The sequence below is a fragment of the Aphelocoma coerulescens genome (assembly GCF_041296385.1).
Source record: "Aphelocoma coerulescens isolate FSJ_1873_10779 chromosome W unlocalized genomic scaffold, UR_Acoe_1.0 ChrW_unloc_scaf_3, whole genome shotgun sequence".
Classification (NCBI taxonomy): domain Eukaryota; kingdom Metazoa; phylum Chordata; class Aves; order Passeriformes; family Corvidae; genus Aphelocoma; species Aphelocoma coerulescens.
Genome location: NW_027184082.1, coordinates 766,388 through 788,356, shown reverse-complemented (window position 1 = coordinate 788,356; position 21,969 = coordinate 766,388). Strand labels below are relative to the sequence as shown.

The window sequence follows — 21,969 nt, the reverse complement described above, 5'->3', positions numbered from 1 at the left end:
AGGCAGATCTGCTCCAAACATGAAGTAAACATCTGTTTAGCACATGTGAACTAGAGCTTGTCTTCTGTGCATGTGTATTCCTGTGCAGGTTCTAGCCATCCAATCATATTCTGAGGAGAGCATATACATTTTCAAGGACTGTATCTATCCAATTCTGCCTGTAACAAACACCCAAACATTGTGAAAAAACATTAAGACAGACAAGGCTAAAATTAAAACTTTGGAGAACAAAGGAAAATGGCCATGCATCTGCTCTTTAATGCTTTCACAGGGCATATTAAAATAAAACAAAAGTCAGTCTTTTCACAAATAGACTAGTTTATATTCTCTGGATTTTTTCAGCCATCACAACTGGATTCTCTTTCCTGATTTTTGCTGCAGCTTCTGCTTTGTAATCATATGGACAATTATGCTTGTCAGAATAACGGTGAAGTCCGCAAAATAAGTTTCCACATCGGCAATCAAACCCTGTATAAAGAAAAGGAAAAGCAACATCACTAGGAAGCTTCAGACTTAAGAAAGCTATAAATTAAGGGCTTAGCCAGTACAAAGGGGGTATGTGCATCATCTGTATCAAACAGATTAAGTGGAATGAATATTTTCAAATATCAGCTCTATTAAGGGATCTAACATTAATGATTTTATAACAGCAAGCAAAAGTTTAATGCCTACAGATTTCAACACATTTAATCTAGTAAGAGGCAACTAATCATATAAATCTATTCAGTATTGACAAAGTACTATCATACCCGTAAGGCCAACCTTCTTTCTGCATGTGAAACACCTGTTCTTCTTTGGTTTAGGCAGTTCAGAAGCTTTCTCTTCACTCTGTGAAGTACTAGGTTGAGAAACTGATGGGCTTGGTTGAGTAACAACTATTAAAGCAAGCAAAAGAAATAAAGGTTATTTTCTTCCTTTTCTTGACTTCACTAGCATGCTTGTATTTATTAACAGTAAATTCCCCTCTACTAAGACCCCGAAGTTTATTGTCTGGAGTGGTAAGTAGAATAGGTATTCTATTAACTTCTCTTTTATCTCTACAGAAAATTATCAAGTTTTCCCCACTGTTCCATCATCTAGAAAATACAGGATACCTAGTGTTATCACCTGTATTCACCCATATAGGTCTTGTACACACAATATTAAAAGTAATATGATCCAGTTCAAATTAATCTAAAACAATAACAACACTGTCAAAGTTGTTGAACAGAGGGGATACTTGTGGAAAATAGTCAATAGGAACATATTTTAGAAACAAATGACATTTACAGTAATGCTTTTTTGTCATAGTACCAAGTTACTCTGCCACTATACTTGCAGATGATCTAAAACCTCAGTCAAACAGTACAACACCTAAAATTCTTGAGTTTCAAACCACTGATTTTGTGATACACCAAGCATACTACTACAAGCCACACAGCTTAAAAGAGCCCTTGTTTCAGACACCTTTTTTCAGTAATTTGAAGAAAAAAGTACATATTTACATTGGATATCAGAATCCTTGTACTATATTCAACCTTAATGATCAAGCAGTTTGAGTCAAAATGGCTTATTTTTCAATTGCCTTTGTCATGAACACTTTTGGTTACATTTCTCCCTTTTTATTCAAGTTCTATTCAGGATAAAAATGGGTCCTTCTGTGAACTTCTGTGGATCTGTTAGTTTTCTTTGAAAAATTAAATTTTTTATCAGTTGTTTAAAAAATCCTTTTAATACTCAAATTAGTGCAGAGGAAAGACAAGGGAGATGTGTTTGTATACAAACTTTAATGCATACAACCCAGAGAGTCTGTCCCTGTTCAGTTTTCCTGGATACTCAATTGTATGATTACATCTACTGTTTCAAAAGATAATGAGCAAACTATAAAATACACTCCATAATTAATGATTGAGAATATAGGTTTAAAGGACTCACTTGTAACCAACTTTATGCACACAAATATGATTTCTTAGTTGAGATCCTTTTGGATCAGTAAGCATTGCATTATGAAAGTGGATTTTTTTCAACATCATGAACCCCTTATAGCTAACTTTTTATTATCCTTACTATTAATACCTGCTCTTATAAGATTATATTTGTATTATGTTCATGCGCCTATTACTACTAACACAAAGCCTCACAGATCCAAGCCCCATTTCACAATTCACTGTAGAAGTGAACAAAGAGAGCCTCCAGTCAGTTCATATTTCAGATTGTAAACAAGATTCAATAGTGACAAACTTTTACAGGTAACAAGGAACTTTCGGTGCTCATACCCAAAAAGTCTTATACAGGAAATCAGTATTTTCTTATACAATATTATAACTGTAAGTCCTAGGGAACAACTCAAGCTCTTTACTGACTTTATTTTTGAATATTCTATAGATTCTTCTAGAAAGTGTGAAGAGTTCAGCATCAACACTATTTTGCTAATTCTGAGGACAACAATACTATCCAGTCTTGGATAGATAATGTTTTTTCCATACTTAAGCATGCTATTAATAAAAAGCAAAGGTATGGCACTACAATCATAACTGCTATTGATACTTTTCAGAGTAATTTTGACAGCTGCTTTTTTTTTTTAATTAAGCAATTCCTTTGTCTTGACAATTAAATATTTTCAAAATGAACAGATGTAACCTTTTGAACTTGTCTTTAAACCCCAAGGAAAGTAGTGTTCAGTATCAGATAATCTAGTTGAAAGCCTATGACCAAAGAAAATCAGGTTAAAAACACTGACACCACAGTGTAAGCCTGTTGGATACCACACACATTAGATGACAGGAATTAAGAAATTGACTAAACATCTCCCAAATCAAGCAGCATGGTCAAGCTCCTTTTTGATTTTTTATATTACCAGTCTGTTTAAAATGAAATGCTAGTTGTAAGCTATGGCAGATGGAAAAAGGGAACCTTCCAATTCTCTGGGGGAGTGAGCGAGTGAGCAGCTGTGTGTACTTAGCTGCCTACCAGGGTTAAACCACAACAGACCTTTTTGGCACCCAACAAAGGGCTTGAAGGGTTTGAGATAACAATAGACTTGACTGGAATGTGCTAGGTCAAATTTATAGCTGTTAGTGCTGTTTAACTAGTAATCAGCAGGCTCCTGAGCTTGCCATGGGCTTGCTTGCCTGACTGCAAATTAAAGTCTAGTGCTCATTAGTGGCTGCTTTTTGCTTTCGCTGCTTATCATCTTACTTTGCTGTGCCTGGGAACATTTTGATAACAGCAATGACCGTGCATGCACATGGGCTGGCAAATGGCCTGGGCATTGCTGCTGTCCTGGACAGGCTGGAACTCTGTATGAACTCAAGTCAAAGGGACTGTGACCTGTGGATGAGTCCCCATGGGAACAGGACACCCTGAAGCATCTGTGGCCATGGTTACGTCTGTGCCAGAGCAGGTACACCTCTAAAGGGATTGTGGCTCAAGAAGTCCACACTGGAGAAGGTATACCTTGAAGCATCTGTGGCTGTGGATAAGTCTATAATATAGCAGGTACACTCCTGAAGGGACTTGCTGTGGGTAAGGCCACGCGGGAGCAGGTACATCTCTGAAAGGATTGTGGCCCATGAAAAAGTCCATGCTGGAACAGGTGCACCTCAAAGCAACTGTGGCTATGGATAAGTCTGTGCTGCAGAAGGTATACCCTAAAGAGACTCTGGCTCATAGATAAAGCTCCACTTGGAGCAGGCACACTCCTAAGGGACTGCAGTCTGTGAATAAATCCAAGTCAGACCAGGGGCAAGGGGAAGGGTTCATTGCAATGTTAAACCCTATGGCCTGGTACAAAGGGACCAAGGGTAGAGATTTTAATGGCTATGCCTTTAAACTGTTGTAATCTGGTATTGGAGTTACATGTTATAGGATGTACTTATAGCAGGAACCACCTGAACCAATGGAGGACAAACCTCACAAGAAGCAGTATGGGTGCAGCAGTGACCAGATTTGAGCTCACTGATCCATCAAGACAAAGAGATAGTGTATTAAATAATTTTGTTTCACAAAACAAAGATTAAAAACAAATCCATCTAAGGGAAAATGTTACCAACTACTACAAATGTACTTCCTCCTCTACATAAATATACTGAGATTAGCTCAGTTGGTTAGAGCATGGTGCTAGTAACACCAAGGTGACAGGTTTGATCCCTGTGTGGGCCATTCACTTAAGAGTTGGACTTGAAATCCTTTTGGGTCCCTTCCAACTCATAATATTCTGTGAACTCTGTGAAACTGACAGGTGCTCACTGCCACAACCAGCAACCTGGGAACTAGGAAGTGATGATAATCCAAAGTGCAAAGGCCCGTTTCCAAAAAGAGCTGCCAAACAGGATCCTTCCTCCACAACTAAAACATATTCCAAAAAAGAAAAGCAGGTAACATGCAGAAATGGGCAACTAAAAGGTCCTAAGACAAGGAGATTGCACAGGTTGCCCTAAATCAGAATTGTTAACTTTATTACTCAACACAGATAACATCTGCAAAAAGTAGGCATCCACCCACTTTTATGCCAGCAGAGTTAGATCTAATAATGTATTTTAATAATGAAGTCCTCAAAGTAGCTTTGCGTAACAGCTAGAAGAGGGACAACACCCTTTAACTAAAGCTCACACATAAAAACAACCCCCCATTTTTCTACCAAACTGTCTCAAATGAAATGTAAGTTTTAGTTCTTCTGAAATGACATTAGTACCCACATTCATCAGATACTATCCTGACAACTGCTTGTCACAAAAAGCTCCCTCTAGTATACAGTATATAAATTTTACGCCAGAAATCATACTGTGTTAATCATCAGGCAAAGTACTCAAAGTGATTGCCATGGAATAAATCACTAGACAAAAACTGAAACGATGGCAGGCAAATGGTTGTTACTGTCACCTGCAGACCTGCCTCCTCAGTACCAATAACCCTATTCATATGGAGCAAAGCCTTTTATCACCAGAACATGTTTTATTGCCTTAAGAGAGGTCCTGTTGGCATGTAGCCCTCTTCATCACCATGGTTATTTCTCTTGCCTACCACCAGCTCAGGTTACCAGATGAGGTTTGTTTCACTTCAATTTTAGGAAACCAGATCTCCTGCTACAAGGTTGAAGAACTTGGGAGCAAAAAGAAGTTTCCAGACATGGACATGATTTTTAAATTTTATTAAGTAATACAACAATAAGTTAACCACAGGCATTGTAAAATGCAGTGCCATCAGGAGCCACAAAACAGGCACAGGGGATGCCATTCAGAGGGACCAGGACAAGCTCAAGAAGTAGACCCATGCGAATCTCCTGAGGTTCAACAAGGCAAAGTGAAAAGTCCTGCATTTGGGTCAGGACAACCCCCAAACAGGCTGAGGGGATGCAGGGATTGGGATCATCCATGTATAAGAGGACTTAGGGGCACTGGTGGATGAAAACCTTGATAGCAAAGGCAAGGACTGGGAGAACAAATAAGCACCCACTGTAGAAGATCAAGTTTGAAAGCATCTAAGGAACCTGCAGGTACACAAGTCCATGGAACCTGACGAGATGCATCTGCAGGTCCTGAAAGAACTAGTGGATGAAGTGGCTAAGTCACTATTCATCCTATTGAGAAGTCATGGCAGTCCAGTGAAGTTCCCAATGACCGGAAAAGGGGAAACATAACCCCCATTTTTATAAACAGAAATAAGGAAGACCCAGGAAACTACAGGCCAGTCAGTCTCACCTCAGTGCCTGGCAAAATCATGGAGCAGCTCCTCCTGGAGACTATGCTAAGGTACATGGGAAATAAGGAGGGGATTGGTGACAACCAACATGGCTTCACTAAGGGCAAATCATGGAGGTCTTTATGACAGGGTTACAGGATTGGCAAATATGGGAAGAGTGACAGAAAAAAAAAATCTACCTGGACTCATGCAAAGCATTTGGTACTGCCCCACACAACATCCTTGTCCCTAAAGTGGAGAGAAAGTAAATAAATTGTCAGCTTCTGTTAAGCCAGTTGTATCCAGTGTTACTCTGTAAACATACCTGGCTTGATCTCTGTTTTTGGTGATACTTTCTCCTCTCTTGAAATGCTCATTTCTGTCATTTGTTGCATTACAGGCAAAGCAGCAACAGGCACATTTCTGTTTACATACAGTGAAATGGGTGATTACATTAGTTTAGAGTACATAAGAGCTTAAACTGTAAAAATCCATCAGACTACCCAATCAGTTATTATTGATACATGTTCCTGACCTAGTACTTCTATCTCTCTTCCCTAGAAGAAACTAGGCAAACTGTAGCAAATATTTCCCCAGATAAACCAGAAATGTCCTTGTAAATGTAGTAGTCCAACACCAAACACTAATTAGTCCTAATTTATAAAGATTCATAAAGCACTGTAAAGTGCACTGTCACTTTTTCCTCTGCAGAAACTCTCTGTAATAGGGCAATGTAACTTGCTATATATTCACAGTTCATTCAAACCTCAAAATAGTACCTTCATCTGGTAAAGGGTCTAGAAATCAAGTCTTATGAGGAGCGGCTGAGGGAGCTGGGGGTGTTTGGCCTGGAGAAAAGGAGGCTCAGGGGAGACCTTATTGCTCTCTACAACTACCTGAAAGGAGGCTGTAGCGAGGTGGGAGTTGATCTCTTCTCTTAAGTAACAAGGAATAGGACAAGAGTAAATGGCCTCAAGTTGTGCCAGGGGAGGTTTAGATTGGATATTAGAAAAAATGTCTTCACTGAAAGGGTGGTCAAGCATTGGAAGAGGCTGCCCAGGGAGGTGGTTGAGTCCCCATCCCTGGAGGTATTTAAAAGCTGTGTGGATGTGGCACTTAAGTACATGGTTTAGTGGTGGTGATGCCTGAAGTGGCTACCTAAAAACAGACTAGACAAGAATAAGGGAATAAAGGTAGGTATTTATTTGAAGGGCCTTCAGAGGTACACCTTGGGCAGGCCAAAGGCTACACCCAAGATGGACCACCAGTCATGGGTTTTTCACGCTTTTATAAGTTTGGTCCATTTGCATATCAGGATCAATTCTCCAATTACAACCCCAGTTAATGATGTAACTACCCCAAGTTTGCCCTCCTCTTCAGATGTTAGTTTACACATTTTGGGCCTAGGACAATCTGGGTGTCCTTGGAGAGCAAGTTTGGAGAGGCTTGTTATGTCTAACCAGCATGAGAGAATAGCAGCTAACAGGCCACAAGAAACCAGAGTTACACACTAGGCAGTACAGGATTTGAAAAATATAAAAGTTAAAACCTAAGGCATCAGTGGACTGGGCAGTGTTAGGTTAATGGTTGGACTCTATGATCTTAAGTCTTTTCCAACCTAAATGATTCTATAATCTTACCTTGATTTTCCAGATCTGCTACTAGCAGTAGCTTCACAGTTGCTTAAGCTAGCATCTGCTCTCTGTACAGATGGAGAGTCTGAGGTAGGACTGTTTGAACCACTAGCTGTCCCTATATAACAGAAATTTGAGAAGTTAATTATAACCAAAGTATAGGATACAAGTTAGTCAAGAAGGTTTTAATATGGTTATGAACCATCTCCTATCATTCCTCATTCTACTGCATCTTCTTAATATAGATGATCTTGTTAATGACCAAAACAAAAGGATTGTATAAGAACACAACTGTAGCAGAGGGTAAGTAAAAATCCAACTTAAGGTTCAACACCAAGTGGGCCAGAATACATTACACAAAAAAGCATTTTTATTCTTATTGTGATTTAAAGTATTATCCCCTTTTATAGTAATAGTTTTAATATGCAGCTATCAGAAGATCTGAATACATCTCATCACCTATACATTACGTTTTCAAGACACACACAAAAAAAAACACGTCTCAAACCTTTACCCATTGGGCTGATTCTACCACTATTCTGCTGTCGCTGAAGATGTTCTTTGTAGCAAACAGAACACATGCCATTTGTTCTAGGATTTCCATAAAATCCACATCCTGTACTACACAGCATGGGCCCTGGGGTCTGGTTTGTCTCCTGAGCCATTTCAGTGCTGTAAATAAAACCAAGAACTGCATTAAGGACTGGCATTTCACCAAAATCGATTACAGGGTTATAGAATTAAAGTAGGTCTGCTTACCTTGCCCACAAAAAGTGATATCAGCATTTTTAAAGATGGCTATATGGATGTTAATATATAATTCAATACTTCAATTGTATTGATAAGTAACATTGTCAGGAACATCTAAGAGAGGTAAAAAACATTATCATAGTTTAGTGGGTTGACCTTGGCTGGATGCCAGGTGCTCACCAAGCTGCCCTATCACTCCCCCTCCTTAACTGGACAGGTGGAGAAATAGACAATGAAAGGCTCATGAGTTGATATAAGGAGAGGGGAGATCATTCACCAATTACCATCACAAACAAAACAGATTCAACTTGGGAAAAATTAATTTATTACCAATTAAACCTGAGTGGGATAATGAGAAAACAAAATCAAATCTTAAAACACCTTCCCCCCACCCCTCCCTTCTTCCTGGGCTAAACTTTACTCACAATTTTTCTATTCCCCCACCATCACAAGGAATGGGGGTAGCAGTCAGTTCATTACATGTCTCTGCTGTTCCTTCCTCCTCACATTCTTCCCCTGCTCCAGTGTGGGGTCCCTCCCACAGGGGGGAGTCTTCCATGAATGTCTCTGATGTGGGTCCTTCCCACATGCTGCAGTTCTTCACAAACTGCTTCAGTGTGGGTCCATTCCACTTTTTTTTTCCATGAGGTGCAGTCCTTCAGGAACAGACTGCTCCAGCATGAGTCCTTTTCAGGGTCACAAGTCCTACCAGCAAACCTGCTCCAGCATGGGCTTCCCTCAGGGTCACAGCCCCCACTCCATCACCTGGAACACCTCCTCCACTGATCTCTGAGCCTGCAGAGTTGTTTCTCTCACACATTCTCACTCCTCTCTTCCAGCTACTGTTGTGCAGCAGTTTCCTCCCCCCCCCATCCCCTTCTTAAATATGTTATCACAGAGGTGCTATCACCATTGCTGATTGGCCAGCAGCAGGTCCATCTTGAAGCCAGCTGGCATTGGCTCTATCTGACATAGCAGAAGTTTCTGGCAGCTTCTCACAGAAGCCACCCCGTGGCCCCCCACTACCAAAACCTTGCCACACAAACCCAATACACACAATAATACTGAGAAGTAATATACTTATCAGACATCAATCTATGTGTGCAGGTTATGATCATATTTAATTAATTGGCCAACAAAAAATTTATTAACCTCTGAGCACTTACAAGGTAGAAAAAAACCCCAAACAAAGCACGGCTAGATGGGTAAAACAAGCAAGACCAAGTTTGGGTCTACTAAACAGTTTTGGTAATTAGCACAGTTTATTTTTGCAGACTCCAGAAGAACTGCTCCACTGTGGGGTATGCCCAGCCTCTGCCCTGAAGGGAGGCCTGCTGAGATAAGGAGATTGCATAACCTCCCAGCAGAACTCCCCTGGAAAGGCAACCACTTTTCAGTTACGGTGAGAAGAAGACAGACCCAGAATCCTCTAGGAGACCCTATGCAGATCCTTTGTAACCCATTGGCTTTTACCCTCTAACACCCACCCCCTGTATCCCTATGAGATCTAGCCCTCTGCCCCTGTCAGACCAGAAAGAGCTCGTCCCTGGCCTCCCCTTCGTGGGGTGTGGACTAATAAAGCTGCCCCATGCGGAACTCCTATACGAGTCTCTCCGTCTCTCTCCTCCTGGTCTGGCCTGGAGATTGCCCCGCAGAGCAAGAACTGAAATCACGGGCTGAGAATCACTAAAGAGCTGATAGCCTCTCTGCAAAGGCGCTACGGCTGAGGGAAGACACTGGGCCCTGGGAAGACAGCTCCTCATGGGACCATCTCTCCGGACCGGTCACAGCTTCCTGGGTCTGAGCTACAGACCCCACACCAGCCACCTCACTCCACTTTTTCAGTAATGGTGATCTTGTATCATTCTGATGCTAATAACATTGCTAGCAGTTTGTACTTTTACAACATATTTGTTAAACAGAACAAAAATCACTGAAGGATGGACAACAGTAATTTTAAAACTGTATTTTATATCTTTAGGGGACGTTTCTGTAACAAGACCTTTAACTTTGCTTAAATTGCATGCAAAGCCCAATACTGAATATTAACTAGCAACAACATGCATACAGTAGGCCCTCAAAACAGATGATCCAAAAGCATTTCTGAAATATGCCTAAACCAGATTTTGCTCTTCCAAGAAAAATTAAACTATTTTAGACTGTTGAATACATTCATTTACACACTATATGCATTTCCAAAGAGCCAGTTAAATCTTTTGTCTAAAATATAGGCAGACTTCTGCATCTCTCAAAGGTAGATAATTCTAACCCTCATCTCTGCCATCAACTGCACAAATTAGGAATAAAAATACTTCACCTTCACTGGCAGTTGACCTCTGAAAAAGAAGGCTAGTAGAAAAACTGATATAGTAACCAAATCCTAGTTTTATTGCCATTGGGAACTAAGAATATAATAATCAAGCAATCTACTACAAATTGAGGACACACTTGTCCTCCAAAAATTTAGATTTAGTGAAAGTACTGCCTATAGCACTTAGACATTTTAGTGAAAACTCCAGATTACTGCCTTCTTCTTTAAGGGCAGCCACAAAACAGGATATTTGTCTGCTGATGCTCATGAAAACCCAAGCATACCAAACATTAATTAACTCTAGTGTATAAAGAAATACTTTTTATAACTTAAAAAAGCCATACTACAAGCTGTAACCATATATCTCAACAGTATGACAACTGCAATTGACAGCAGTATTTTTCTAGTTAATCTAAACTTCTGGGATCAAAGTAAATCAACAGCAGGAGAAAAGAGTAAAATCAATCTGCTTGCCTGCTGGTTGTCACAGGATTTCAACAATTTATACCTTTGTTTCAGTACTACAAAGCAAACTTGTACTTATTCTGATATGCCACTTAAGAATTTGCAGTTTTACAGCCATACACCAAAGCAGTGGACACAACAGAAAATCTAAGACCTTAAAAAAATATTCTCATCTTTATTGTAGCTCTATGTTATTATAACACAAATAAAGACTACTTCTGGCCTTATACGCAGGTACACTCAAAGCACTATCAAAAGTGCTAACATATACTATCATCATCAATCTCATTTGACTTGCTCCACTCTCAAATTAGAATCTTTCAGCACTTACTAAGTGTAGCTTTAGGTATTAATGCTGATATCAACACATTACAAATGAGTCTTTATAGCTCTTTTTCAGCACAGTCCTCCACTACCTGAAATACATGCTGCTTATTAAAAAAAAGATCAAGTTGTTACCCAATGCTTAAGAAATTTTGCTTTTTCACTCTTTAAGGTCTAGGTATTGCCTGACTAGGTTATAATACACTTTCCAGAATTTAATCTAATAATCAGAACACTAAAATATGCCATTTAATATTTTGAACCAACAGCAAAAGTAAAGTTTTCTGAAAAGACAGATTACAGACTTCTCCAATTCTTCCTTACTAACTTTTCTGAGATCAGTAAGTACCTAAGGCCTTAAAAATTCAGTTCTATTACCCTGAAAAACTAAGCGAATACCATTATGTATCTGCTTTCCTGAACTTTTCTCAGAAACTTGGTGTGAGAGACCGAAATGTTATGGTTCATGGCTTAAACATCATTATGTAGGAATTTTGCCCATTATGGCAAAACTGTATAAAGAAGCTGCAACCACCAAAACCCAACCCTCCTTGAATATGCCTCCTGACTGGAACTTTGGACTGTGAGTTAAGCCGCCTAAGGGAACCTGAGATAAAATAAAGGTGACACTACTGTCCAATTATCTCAGGTCTAGGGAGAAGTAAACAAGGCTGAGGGAGAAGAATGCATCCACAAGAAAGCCAAACCCAGCAGCTGTCCTAAAAATCAGCTCTGGCTGGGTTTGGGGTGGATGAGGCCATAGCCCACAGGCTCATCTACTGAGGCCAGGTTTGCACAGATTCCCCCCAACCAAGAGAGGAGGAGGAGAGTTTTGGGTGTGTGGTGTAACCTCTGGTCAGAGGGAGTTAACACCCATCCTCCCTTACACAAACTGGCTCAGTTGTAGAACCCCCCACCCCGGGAAGGCCACATACACATGGGACATTCACATGAGAGGCAGCTGAGAAGGTATTGGTAGCGGGTTCAGTTTGTAACCGGGCGGAAACACCAATTTAGTGCTGTGGTTTGGTCCAAAATACTCATTACTGTTTACTCCTTGCAAGGACTTTCAACAAATCCTCTCCCATCAGGAGAGACTCAATTTATGGCACATTAAAGTGTCACCTTCTGTGAGATAAGAATTAGGAGAAAAGCAAAGCAGGCACAAAACCTGAAAGAATATAAAGAAGTTTATTAATAGACCTAAAAGAAGAAAGAGGGGAAAAAAAAATCATACCACACCTTCAGAACACTTCTCCCCCCCCACCTTTCTCCCTTCTCCCAGTGACAATGTAAAAAGACAACCCTTGAGATGTTCAGTCTGTTTACCACTTCCATAATAACCTTGTTCAGTCCATTTAGGAAGAGGAGTCTCTCTTGCCCATGCTATGAAAACATTATCACAACGAGACAGCCGCCTGGGTTGGCTCTCTGCTTGAATGCGAGTCTCTTCCCCCGACTTGCATCTTTTCCCACAACTGCTTTCGAGGGTCCACTCTTGAATTACGGGGGTACAATTTTAAGGTTGAGCCGTTCAGAAACAAAAGTTCTCTTCACCCATCTCTGGGAGCATTTCATCTCTAAGAACAGAGGCCCTCCTCCTTCCCTGGGAGCAAAGGGTCCTCATCATCTTCATCTCTATGACTATCTCTGGGTGCATCTCTAGGAACTGAGGTTTTCCCCTTTCCATGTGGAGTAAGAGTCCTCATGGCTTCTATCACTCCCTGTTCAAACTTCTCATCAAATTACAGCTGCTTCAGCATCTGCCTATCTCAGCGCAGGTGCTTTTGCTCACAAGTTGAACGCTCCACCCCCCATGCCTTCATGAAATTACAACGGGTACTCTGATATATCATAGCTTTACAACAGAATTTGAGCGTCTAAGCATCTCCTCTTTCTCCTCCCTCAGGTTTTCAGCTCTTCATAGCACTAAAAGGGTTAATCTCACCCAGGCCTTGCAGCTGGGATATCAGTTATGGCTGTGGGTCACATGATCTTTTCCAGGCAGCGGTGAGCAGCTTTCAGCTGAATCTTGGCTGCACTGGAGAGGGGGAGCCGGGCTGCTCCATCTGCACAGAGCAGGGCTGTGGGGGGGCCCATCGGCTCCAGGATGGCCCGGCCCAGCCTGGCCCGAGCAGGGCCTGGGCTGGGCCTGCTGGCCCCCGCACGGGGCCCGCAGCCACCTGTCCCAGCACCGGAAACGAGAGAGCTCTGCCTGGGGTTTGTCTATTCTTAAATGTGGACCACAGAGGCGATCACAATTTTAAGTGGCTTAAATAATTGCCCATATTCAAACTAGCCAGCTGATAGGTTCTGTCAGGTCATAGAGGAGCTGTAAGAACCCCTTTGCAAGAACATCACTTCCGGGACTATGCTTTGCTAACCCATGACAGTATCATAAACCATCAAAGACCCCCAAAGCGCCCCAGACTGGTTCCTGAGGCCTTACACCAGATGACTGCACATGATGCAAAGTGATGCAACAGATCCAGTCTGTTGCAAGAGACAGTGTCAAACTTGCCCTCCCCAGGGGAGGCACCTGGGCATTCACACCTGGCCCAAACATATATTATTAATCCATTGAATTCTATGTTTTGCTGGACCCTCACCACTGAGAAGACAAGATCAACAGGACACCATCAGGATCCACAGAGTGGTGAGGTTTTCTACTTAATCTGTCACTTTCTTTCCCTCCCCCCACCTCTTTTTCTATTTCTTTCTCTCTCTCTCTCTCTCTCTCTCACATTTACTATTAAATAAAATCTATACTATTGACTTCAGCATATGCTCTCATTTGCACCTTAATTTGGGCAGAAGCACCACTCTAAACATTTTTAATAATTGGATCATAACACTTGGGTCACATGGTTGAGCACATTAGCTTCTGCCTGTCACAAGGCTGCAGTGTGACAGACTAATCTAAAAGCTCAGACACAAAACCTTGTCAACAGGGGTCTCTGAAATCAGCTTCTATTTATATCTCTGAAAGCTGCCAACTCCTACAACCCACAGAACTGAAGCAGCCAAGCATACACCCACTATAAGAGGAAAACATGAAATTCAATTAACATGACTACAGCTTCTTTTCTAGAGGAAAAGGGAGTGCTGATACTTAAATTCAATCAAGAAAATGCAGCATCATGAGGCAGTCATCTCAGACATTTTCATCTCTATTTCACAGCAAGAACAAAAAACTGGCTATGATCAGAGACCTAACATAATACAGTCTCATGATCTTATATTCCCCAATCTTTTGGTTGACTGGTTACAACCAAACCTTTACAAAAAATATAATGATTTCTCTTACCTCCAAAAAGAGTCTTAACACTCAGAGATGTCCCTGTTTAACCCTGACCTCCCAATAAAAAAGGAGCTATTTTATTGTGTGTTAACTCAAACAGTAATTTACACCACTGACCTTCACAGTTACTGGCAAATTAACCCAGCCAAACTAAAAAGGGAACACAAATACTTTGGTATTATTAAAGTTAACAGAGTCTCATAAATAAGACATCTTTTAATTCCAAATTACAACTAAGCTGATGCATAGTCAACTCTAATAACAGCAGATATTTCGATTATTTGAGTGGCAAATATAATTAAGCTTTTGTGCACACCAAGTGCACTTCCAAGAAACTACAACTTATGAACTATGTGAAATACATAATAAAAGCACTTCAAGTTACCCCAATACTTCATAGACTCCTAGAATGGTTTGGGTTGGAAAGGACCTTAAAAATCATCTAGTTCCAACCCCCCTGCCACAGGCAGGGAGCCTTTCATTAGATGAGGTTGCTCAGGGCCCCATACAGCCTGGCCTTGAACACTTCCAGGGATTGGGAACCCACAACTTCTCTGGGCAACCTGTTCCAGTGTCACACCACCCTTATAGCAAAGAATTTCTTCCTAATATCTAATCTAAACCTACCCTCTTTTAGTTAAAAGCCATCCCCCTTTTTCTTATCACTACATGCCCTTGTAAAAAATCCCTCTCCTACTTTCTTGTAGGCCCCCTTTAGGTACTAGATTAACTTAATTACTTAATATAATAAAGGGAATACAAATACTAACTAATTTTAAATCAATAATGAAACCCAAACTGGCTGGTTAAATAAATACTTATTTACCTGAATATCCTCAGCTAGAAAATGGACCATAAAAAAAACAAACCCAAACCAAAAAACCCCAGCAAGGATATTTCAGGTATACACCTCTCTAACAGTGATCTAGATGAAGCAAAAAGTATATGCGAAGAACGCGAATCAAACCCAGGCATTTCCCAATGACAATTAAATGCAGCTCGATAATCCAGACCAAAAAGGCGGCACCGCCAAGTGCTCAAAGCGTAGTATGTTTCAGTCGCCATCGCCTCCACACACCCGCCTCGCCCCACCCCCTCCCGACACCAAAACACAAAAGACGTGGAGGCTACCGGTCTAAGGAAAAAAACAAACGAAAAAACAGCTCCTCTCCCAGCGAGGACTAAGGAAGCCTCATTATCTCGCTCCCTGCCTGCCTCACTAAGGAGAGAATAGTAGTGTGTGCGCCATCCTGGCCCGCGGCCTCCCGCCGCAGTACCCGTCGCGTCAGTGAAAGAGTCCGCCGGGGAAAACGACAGACGCCCTGCCACCCCTCGCCTCGCGGAAGGCAGCAAAAACGCCCCGGGGAGGCCCAAGCACTCCCCGCGCCGCTCCTATGCGCGCAATGCCACCGGGCTAACAGCTCTCAGAAGTCGAGTCTGCATCCTCCCGCAGCCACCCTTCAACGCCCGCGTACCTGCTCCTGGAAGGGGGCGGAGCGAGAAACCCAACGGCCGATGTCGGAGGCGTTGCAGATGGTTTCGGACTGTTTCTGGGAGAGCGAAGGGCAAGAGGGTGTGGGGGCACAAAGCTGGTGGTGCCACCACTTCCCTTCTGGGGCAGCAGCACGGAATGAGACGCACAACGCACAGGAGAAAGACGAAAAGAAGGCGCAAAAAAAGAGAAAGAATTGAGGAAGAAGGGTGGATGAAGGAGGGATCTGAACCAGTTGGTCTGCTTGCGTTAGCTCCGCCTCCTTCTGGCTGTTGCTGAGGCCTACACGCCAGCGCGGTCCTACGCGAGGGGAAAGAGAGCACGAGATACACGTAAGGCGGCTCACAGTACCGTCGCCATTGCCTGCGGAGTCACCAACCTCCCCCTCCCCGAGACTAGGGACCATACAGGAATGAACACAGAATGTCGTCTGCTCTCCAGGGAGGTGGGGAAACAGAAGGAGCGGTGCCCAGAGCAGTGACAACTGCCTCGCGTGGCCTCACCCTGTCCACAGAAATAGGATGGAGCTGTGCGCAAAGAGGAAACAAAGCCTTTCCCCATCCACTTGCCCTAATAACAGACGCCTCCACCCCTAGTTAACGTTTCCATTTAAACTTGCACGTGCAGTGGTGTCGCAAGTGAATTATTAAGAGAAGTCATCATTGTGGGGTTAACTAAAGGGGTTCTATTAATCATTAAACGATCATTAAATGATAATTATTGATGATTGAATGAAAAATAAATGACAAATTATGATTAAGAAATAATTGAATGGTAATTTGAGAGTGTTTGACAAATATTTAAATGATGATTTAACAATTTATACAGTGATTTTGATAGCAGTCAAACACTAAGCTACTTACTACACTTTTAATAAGTAAGCTCTAGCTAGATATATAAATGTTGCTAGTATACAGTATACTTTTAGGCCTAATGTGAAATGTTGTTTACCTCGTTATAGATATCAGATGCTGGATAAGGGGTCCCACCTGCAAGGAGTAATCTTAAGAGGCATCCCTGCTCAAGGGGGAGATCACTGCTGTGTAGTCTGCTGCCATACAAGAGAACTCAATGGGTTTAAGGGGGCTACATATATTTATAACATAAAGTCATTGACTTGTAGTCAAACCCCCCTTTGGTGTATGTGCAGGAGTGCAGTTGTAGCAGTTTTAGTTTTGTCTAGTTCCAGCTCAGGCTAGTGTCAGGAAAATTAATCCACAAACACCAGAGGTTTATGTCTAAAAATGAGACAGAGGGGTCCTGTAACTTTATTCAAATAAAGGAAGAGGTCATGGGCATTTCCCATGGGGTCTCTCAAATTTTTAGAGGACACAGCCTCCTATTTATCCTAATTTCCTGGCTGCATTTCCCTGTCTCTTTCCCCATTGGCTGAGGTACTTGAGAGGTACAGACTCCCTGAATCGCCTAATACAGACCTCCTTCTAATGTGTCCCGTCCCGTCCCCCCCCCCCCCCCCCGTTTTCTTCTTCCTTGTGTCTCTGTTCTTTTTCTCTAAATGCAGGGATTTAGCACAGTCTTGAGTGAGTAACACTCTGTGTCAATTAGTGGAATTCCTATGGAATTTATGGTTCCTCCCATTGTTTCTTTCACATCTCAGTATCTGGCTTTATCTACAGCAGGCCCACAGTTTGTAAAGACACCTCCTTCTCATTCCTTTCAATCCCTCCTCTTCTTATTTTCTCAATAATTTTCTTTACAAACTTTAGTTATCATTGACAATTTTCTGTTCCTGGGTCTTTTTTGGTTTTGCAATTATTTGCAGTGACATCATTTTCAATCCTTTTGTAGTCATTTCTGGATCAGCAGGCATGGCTGCTACCTGCATCCTCTTGATCACCTGCTGAATGAGCTGCGCTCAGCAAGGTGTCATGGATGGTAGAAAGATTAGAGTTGCTATAGCACATAAGAGGAGAAATGCTACTTATTTGACCCATAGTCCACCAGGTAACCACAAAAACATGTCTTATTCCAATCTTTTCTGATGTACAGGACTCCTTTAACATATGAAACATAGAATTCTTTTAACATAGGTGCTTTAGTATAAAGTATAGATTAATAAAAATTTGGTGTTGGCTGCTAAGCTTGACCGCAACTGCTTTTGCAAGGCAAGAAGCCTAGCCCTGGAAAGGGGCTATGATAATAAGTGAATAGGAGATGCTATGCCTAACGCTAACTGCTCTTAAAAACAAACCCGAGTGGACTAGGATGATGAGGGAATGGAATGCGAGCTAATGGGTTTGGCTAACTGCTTGTCTGCAGAACAGGGGCCTAGCTCCTATGGGCTAAGCGATAAGGGGGAAGATGCATGCTAACTGCCATTTTAATGACAAATAGAGGAACTTCCACAAAAGAGTAAAATTGTAGTAAGAAAATAGGAACATAATCAATACACAATTATAAATAAAGTATAACTAATATAGCAACAAAGTGTGTAATAGGAGAATTAAGTATGTATTAGCAAAGTAGATGTGATTAATGTATTAAGAATAGTGTGATGTGTTTGTAACCCTAAAATAAGGGAACCACAAAGTCACGTAGGACCCCCTAGGACTGTAACTCTAGATAAGTGACCAAAGCAGGGGTGAATGACGAACTTGTAAACGTAGAATGACAAACTTGCAAATGTATAAAAATCCTCTGTAAGATGACCGTAAGGCACACACACACACACACACACACAGAGGTGTTAACCCCTGCGTGCTTTGGTGGTTTGAAATAGCATCAGCTACTTGTTGCAGTGCTTGGGAAGCCTCCGATGTAAGCTGCAGAGGCGACAAAAGATTTGGTTCCCCTTTTAGCAAAGCAAACAAAGGGCTCAAATCTGCATTGGAAATTCCTAACAAAGGACAAACCCAATTAATGGTTCCCAAAAGCTTTTGGGCATCATGTAAGGTGCAGAGCTGAGCTGAAATCACAAGCTGAATCACTAAAGAGCTGATAGCCTCTGCAAGGGCCCCTCTGCCAGCAGCTGAGAGGAAGACAATGGACCTCGGGAAGGCGATTCCTTTCGGGACCATCTCCCCAGACCGGTCACCTCTTCCTGGGTCAGAGCTACTGACCCCACCACCAGCTGAAATAACTGGCGCCCGAACAGCCTTGGACCCTGGACCCCGGACCTGGCCTGAGCTGCGTCTTGATCGCCAAGACAGAACCAGCCATTCGTGTGCTGATCCTCTGAAGATAGACCTACGTTTTAGCAGGCCTTTTGGACGGGGACAGTTCGAGACCCTCACCTCCCACCTAGGGATCCCTGAGGATCGAACTGCCAGACCACCCCCTCAGCAGACCTTTCCAGGAGCCAGCCCCACCAGAAAACGGGATTTGTAAGTTTAAATTTGGGGTTCTCCTTCTTTTGCGCACATTTTAATTTTGGTTTGTTTTTTTTTTTCTCTTTTTCTGCTGAGGGAGGAACTAAGATGGGACAAAGGCAAGCTAAACCCAGCCTTTCCCAAACTGAGAGAGACCTATACCCCTTTCTTCTGACCCTTCTCTTAAAATCTGACTTTAAATTCCGTAAAGGTATTCTTTCTAAGAAAAATCTTAAATCTTTCAGTAATTGGATATCTCTAAATTTCCCTGATGCTACCACAGATTCTGTTCTTTCTGATTCGTTCTGGGACAGTGTGGGGAACAAATTGTATTCTTCTCAAGCCTCGGGAAACCTCTCTGTTTCCAAATTCATTCCTTTATTTCATTTACTGGTTAAAATGTGTCGTGCGAAACCCCCTCCCAGCCAAACCCCTTCTCTGCCCTTCCCCCCTCCCACCCCCCCTCTCCGCCTCCGGCAACAGCCAGCCAGAGAGCGGACTCCGCCAGCCGCCCCGACCCTGGCCCAGCTGGGGCGCTGGCCCCCCCACTTCCCTTCCCCGACCCCCTGTTCCCGGCGGTCCTCCGGTGCCCACCCCCCCCCCCCGTTCGCCCCCTCGGTTCCGCTGCCACCCTCCAGGCAGCGTGCGCGGGATCCATCCCAGACCCATCCCCCCTCCCCAGGATGGATGCCTCTGAGCCGCCCCCAGCCCCGTCTCCCTGTGCCCCTGGTATCTCGCAACCCTCCCCGCACGACACCACCCTTCCCCCTCTCGCATCGGCCCGCGGTGCCTCCGACCCCCCCCACCCCACCGCGTCCCAGCCTCCTGCCGCATCCCTGCCACACGCGGCCCTGTTCCCCCCCCACCCCAGCGCGGCGGCCCCGTCCCAGAAAGCCGCCCCGCCGCCGCTGCCCCCCCCCACACCCACGGAGCAGCCATGGTACAACACGGGGCCGGTCCCGCAGAGCCCCGCGTACACACTGTGGGGCACGGAACAAGCATCACGCCCCCCACCAGCATCTGCCCCTCTCGCCGCTGGCGGAACGCAGCTATCCGCGGCACCGCCTCAGGCTATCGCCCATAGAATGGAATCCCCCTCCCCCCTTCCCCCACCGCAAATGGCCCTGACACCCTGGCAGGCGCCAGAACACCCGCTCCCCCCCTCCCCAGCTGCATCTTGCGCAATCCCTGCTGATGCTCCCCCTCTCCCTGCACCTCCCCCTCCCCCTACCACGGCTTCTTGCGCAATCCCCATTCCCTCCGCTGCTGCGCTAGAGCCCACCGCCCCCCCACACCCTCCTTTCTCCCATCCCGACTCCACATGGAATTGCGAAACCAGCACCACCTGTAACCCGACCTCCCCCCAAACGACCTGCTGCTGTACAACCTCTCCACCCCCATGCTGCCATAACAGGACCCCTTCCCTCCCCTCAAACCACCCCCAACCCCCCGCTACTCCCGCCCTGGATAAAGGAAAGTCGGCATTTCAAAAACGCTGCACTACGCCCCCTGTATCCCAGCCCCGCCCTGCCACGGCTTATCCCTCCTGTTCAGATGACAGTAGCAGCAGCTCTGACTCTGAATCGGAGGACCGGTGGGCACAGACACACAGGGAAGCGAACCGGGAAGGAGATTGGGAGTTGGCTCAGAAAATTTCAGCCTTTCCAGTCATTATAGGGAAAGGGAGGAGGGGTGGTCCAACTACAAAAACATGGGAACCTATCCCATACAAAGAAATCAAAGAGCTTTGCAAGGCAGCAAAAGAACATGGGAGAGGGTCACATTTCTTTAGAAACTTATTGGAAGCCGCTTTCTCTGCCTATACATTAGTACCACATGATATTAAAAACATTATTAATTGCATCCTTTCCCCTGCCGAATATATGTTATGGGAAAGGCATTGGAAAAGACATTTTAAAACACTGTCTGACACTTATGCTAAAGATGCAAATCAGACAGATTGGACAATAGAACAACTGGCTGGAGAAGGTGACCTCCAAAAACCCCTAGATCAAGCTACAACCTTACCTGAAGTAGCATTACAAGACATAGCTATTGCAGCTAAGACATCGCTGTTTCTTACCCCTGATGATTCTGTTCCTACACAATATTTTTCTAACATCAAACAGTCAGCAAATGAAAGCTTCATTCAGTTTGTTGATCGTTTAAAAGCTAGCTTGGAAAAACAGATAGAAAGCCCAGATGGACGAAAGGAACTTTTGGGCAAACTTGCCATGGTAAATGCTAACGAACAATGTAAGAATATCTTGAGGGCCCTACCCATGGACACAGAACCCACAATAGGACAAATGATAGAGACCTGTACTAGACACACATCCACAGAGAACACGATGACCCAAGCAGTTGTAAAGGGCATCACAGAGGGAGTTTCTGGTGCATTTGCTGCAGCAGTCTCTAAGGAGAATGCCCGCTGTTTCTATTGTGGCGAACTTGGACACTTTATAAAGGACTGCCCACAAAGGTCACCCACCCAGAACCATCGTGCCGCCTACCAAAGGCACCAGAGACAGCAACAGCACCAACAGCGTCCAAAAAACTTCTATCGGAGCGCGGTATCAAGGCCCCACGCCCAGACAACAAATCAAAGGCCATACTACCCCGCCCCGGCTGCGAATTCCACATCGGACCACCGAGAGCAGACTGTTGCTGCCTGTTCTGAACTTCCCCTCCCCCTCCCAAAGACA

The 21,969-nt window shown here is 43.6% G+C and overlaps 1 protein-coding gene across 7 annotated transcripts; it reads right to left on the bottom strand.

Moving 5' to 3' along the window:
* Positions 1–238: 238 nt before the first annotated feature.
* LOC138102864 (AN1-type zinc finger protein 5-like) lies at positions 239–16,663 on the bottom strand. Of its 7 annotated transcripts, none has more exons than XM_069000620.1 (6): positions 15,919–16,663; positions 7,801–8,156; positions 7,299–7,410; positions 5,984–6,081; positions 750–875; positions 239–468 (listed from the first exon to the last, which is right to left on the bottom strand). In XM_069000620.1, exons 2-6 carry the CDS (start codon positions 8,000–8,002, stop codon positions 320–322), a joined length of 687 nt encoding a protein of 228 aa, XP_068856721.1. In that variant the 5' UTR covers positions 8,003–8,156; positions 15,919–16,663; the 3' UTR covers positions 239–319. The 7 variants fall into 7 exon arrangements, with proteins under 7 accessions (XP_068856721.1, XP_068856723.1, XP_068856716.1 ...); XM_069000622.1 differs by having other exon boundaries at positions 7,801–7,964; XM_069000615.1 differs by lacking the exon at positions 15,919–16,663 and adding an exon at positions 8,468–15,184 and having other exon boundaries at positions 7,801–7,964.
* Positions 16,664–21,969: the final 5,306 nt, after the last annotated feature.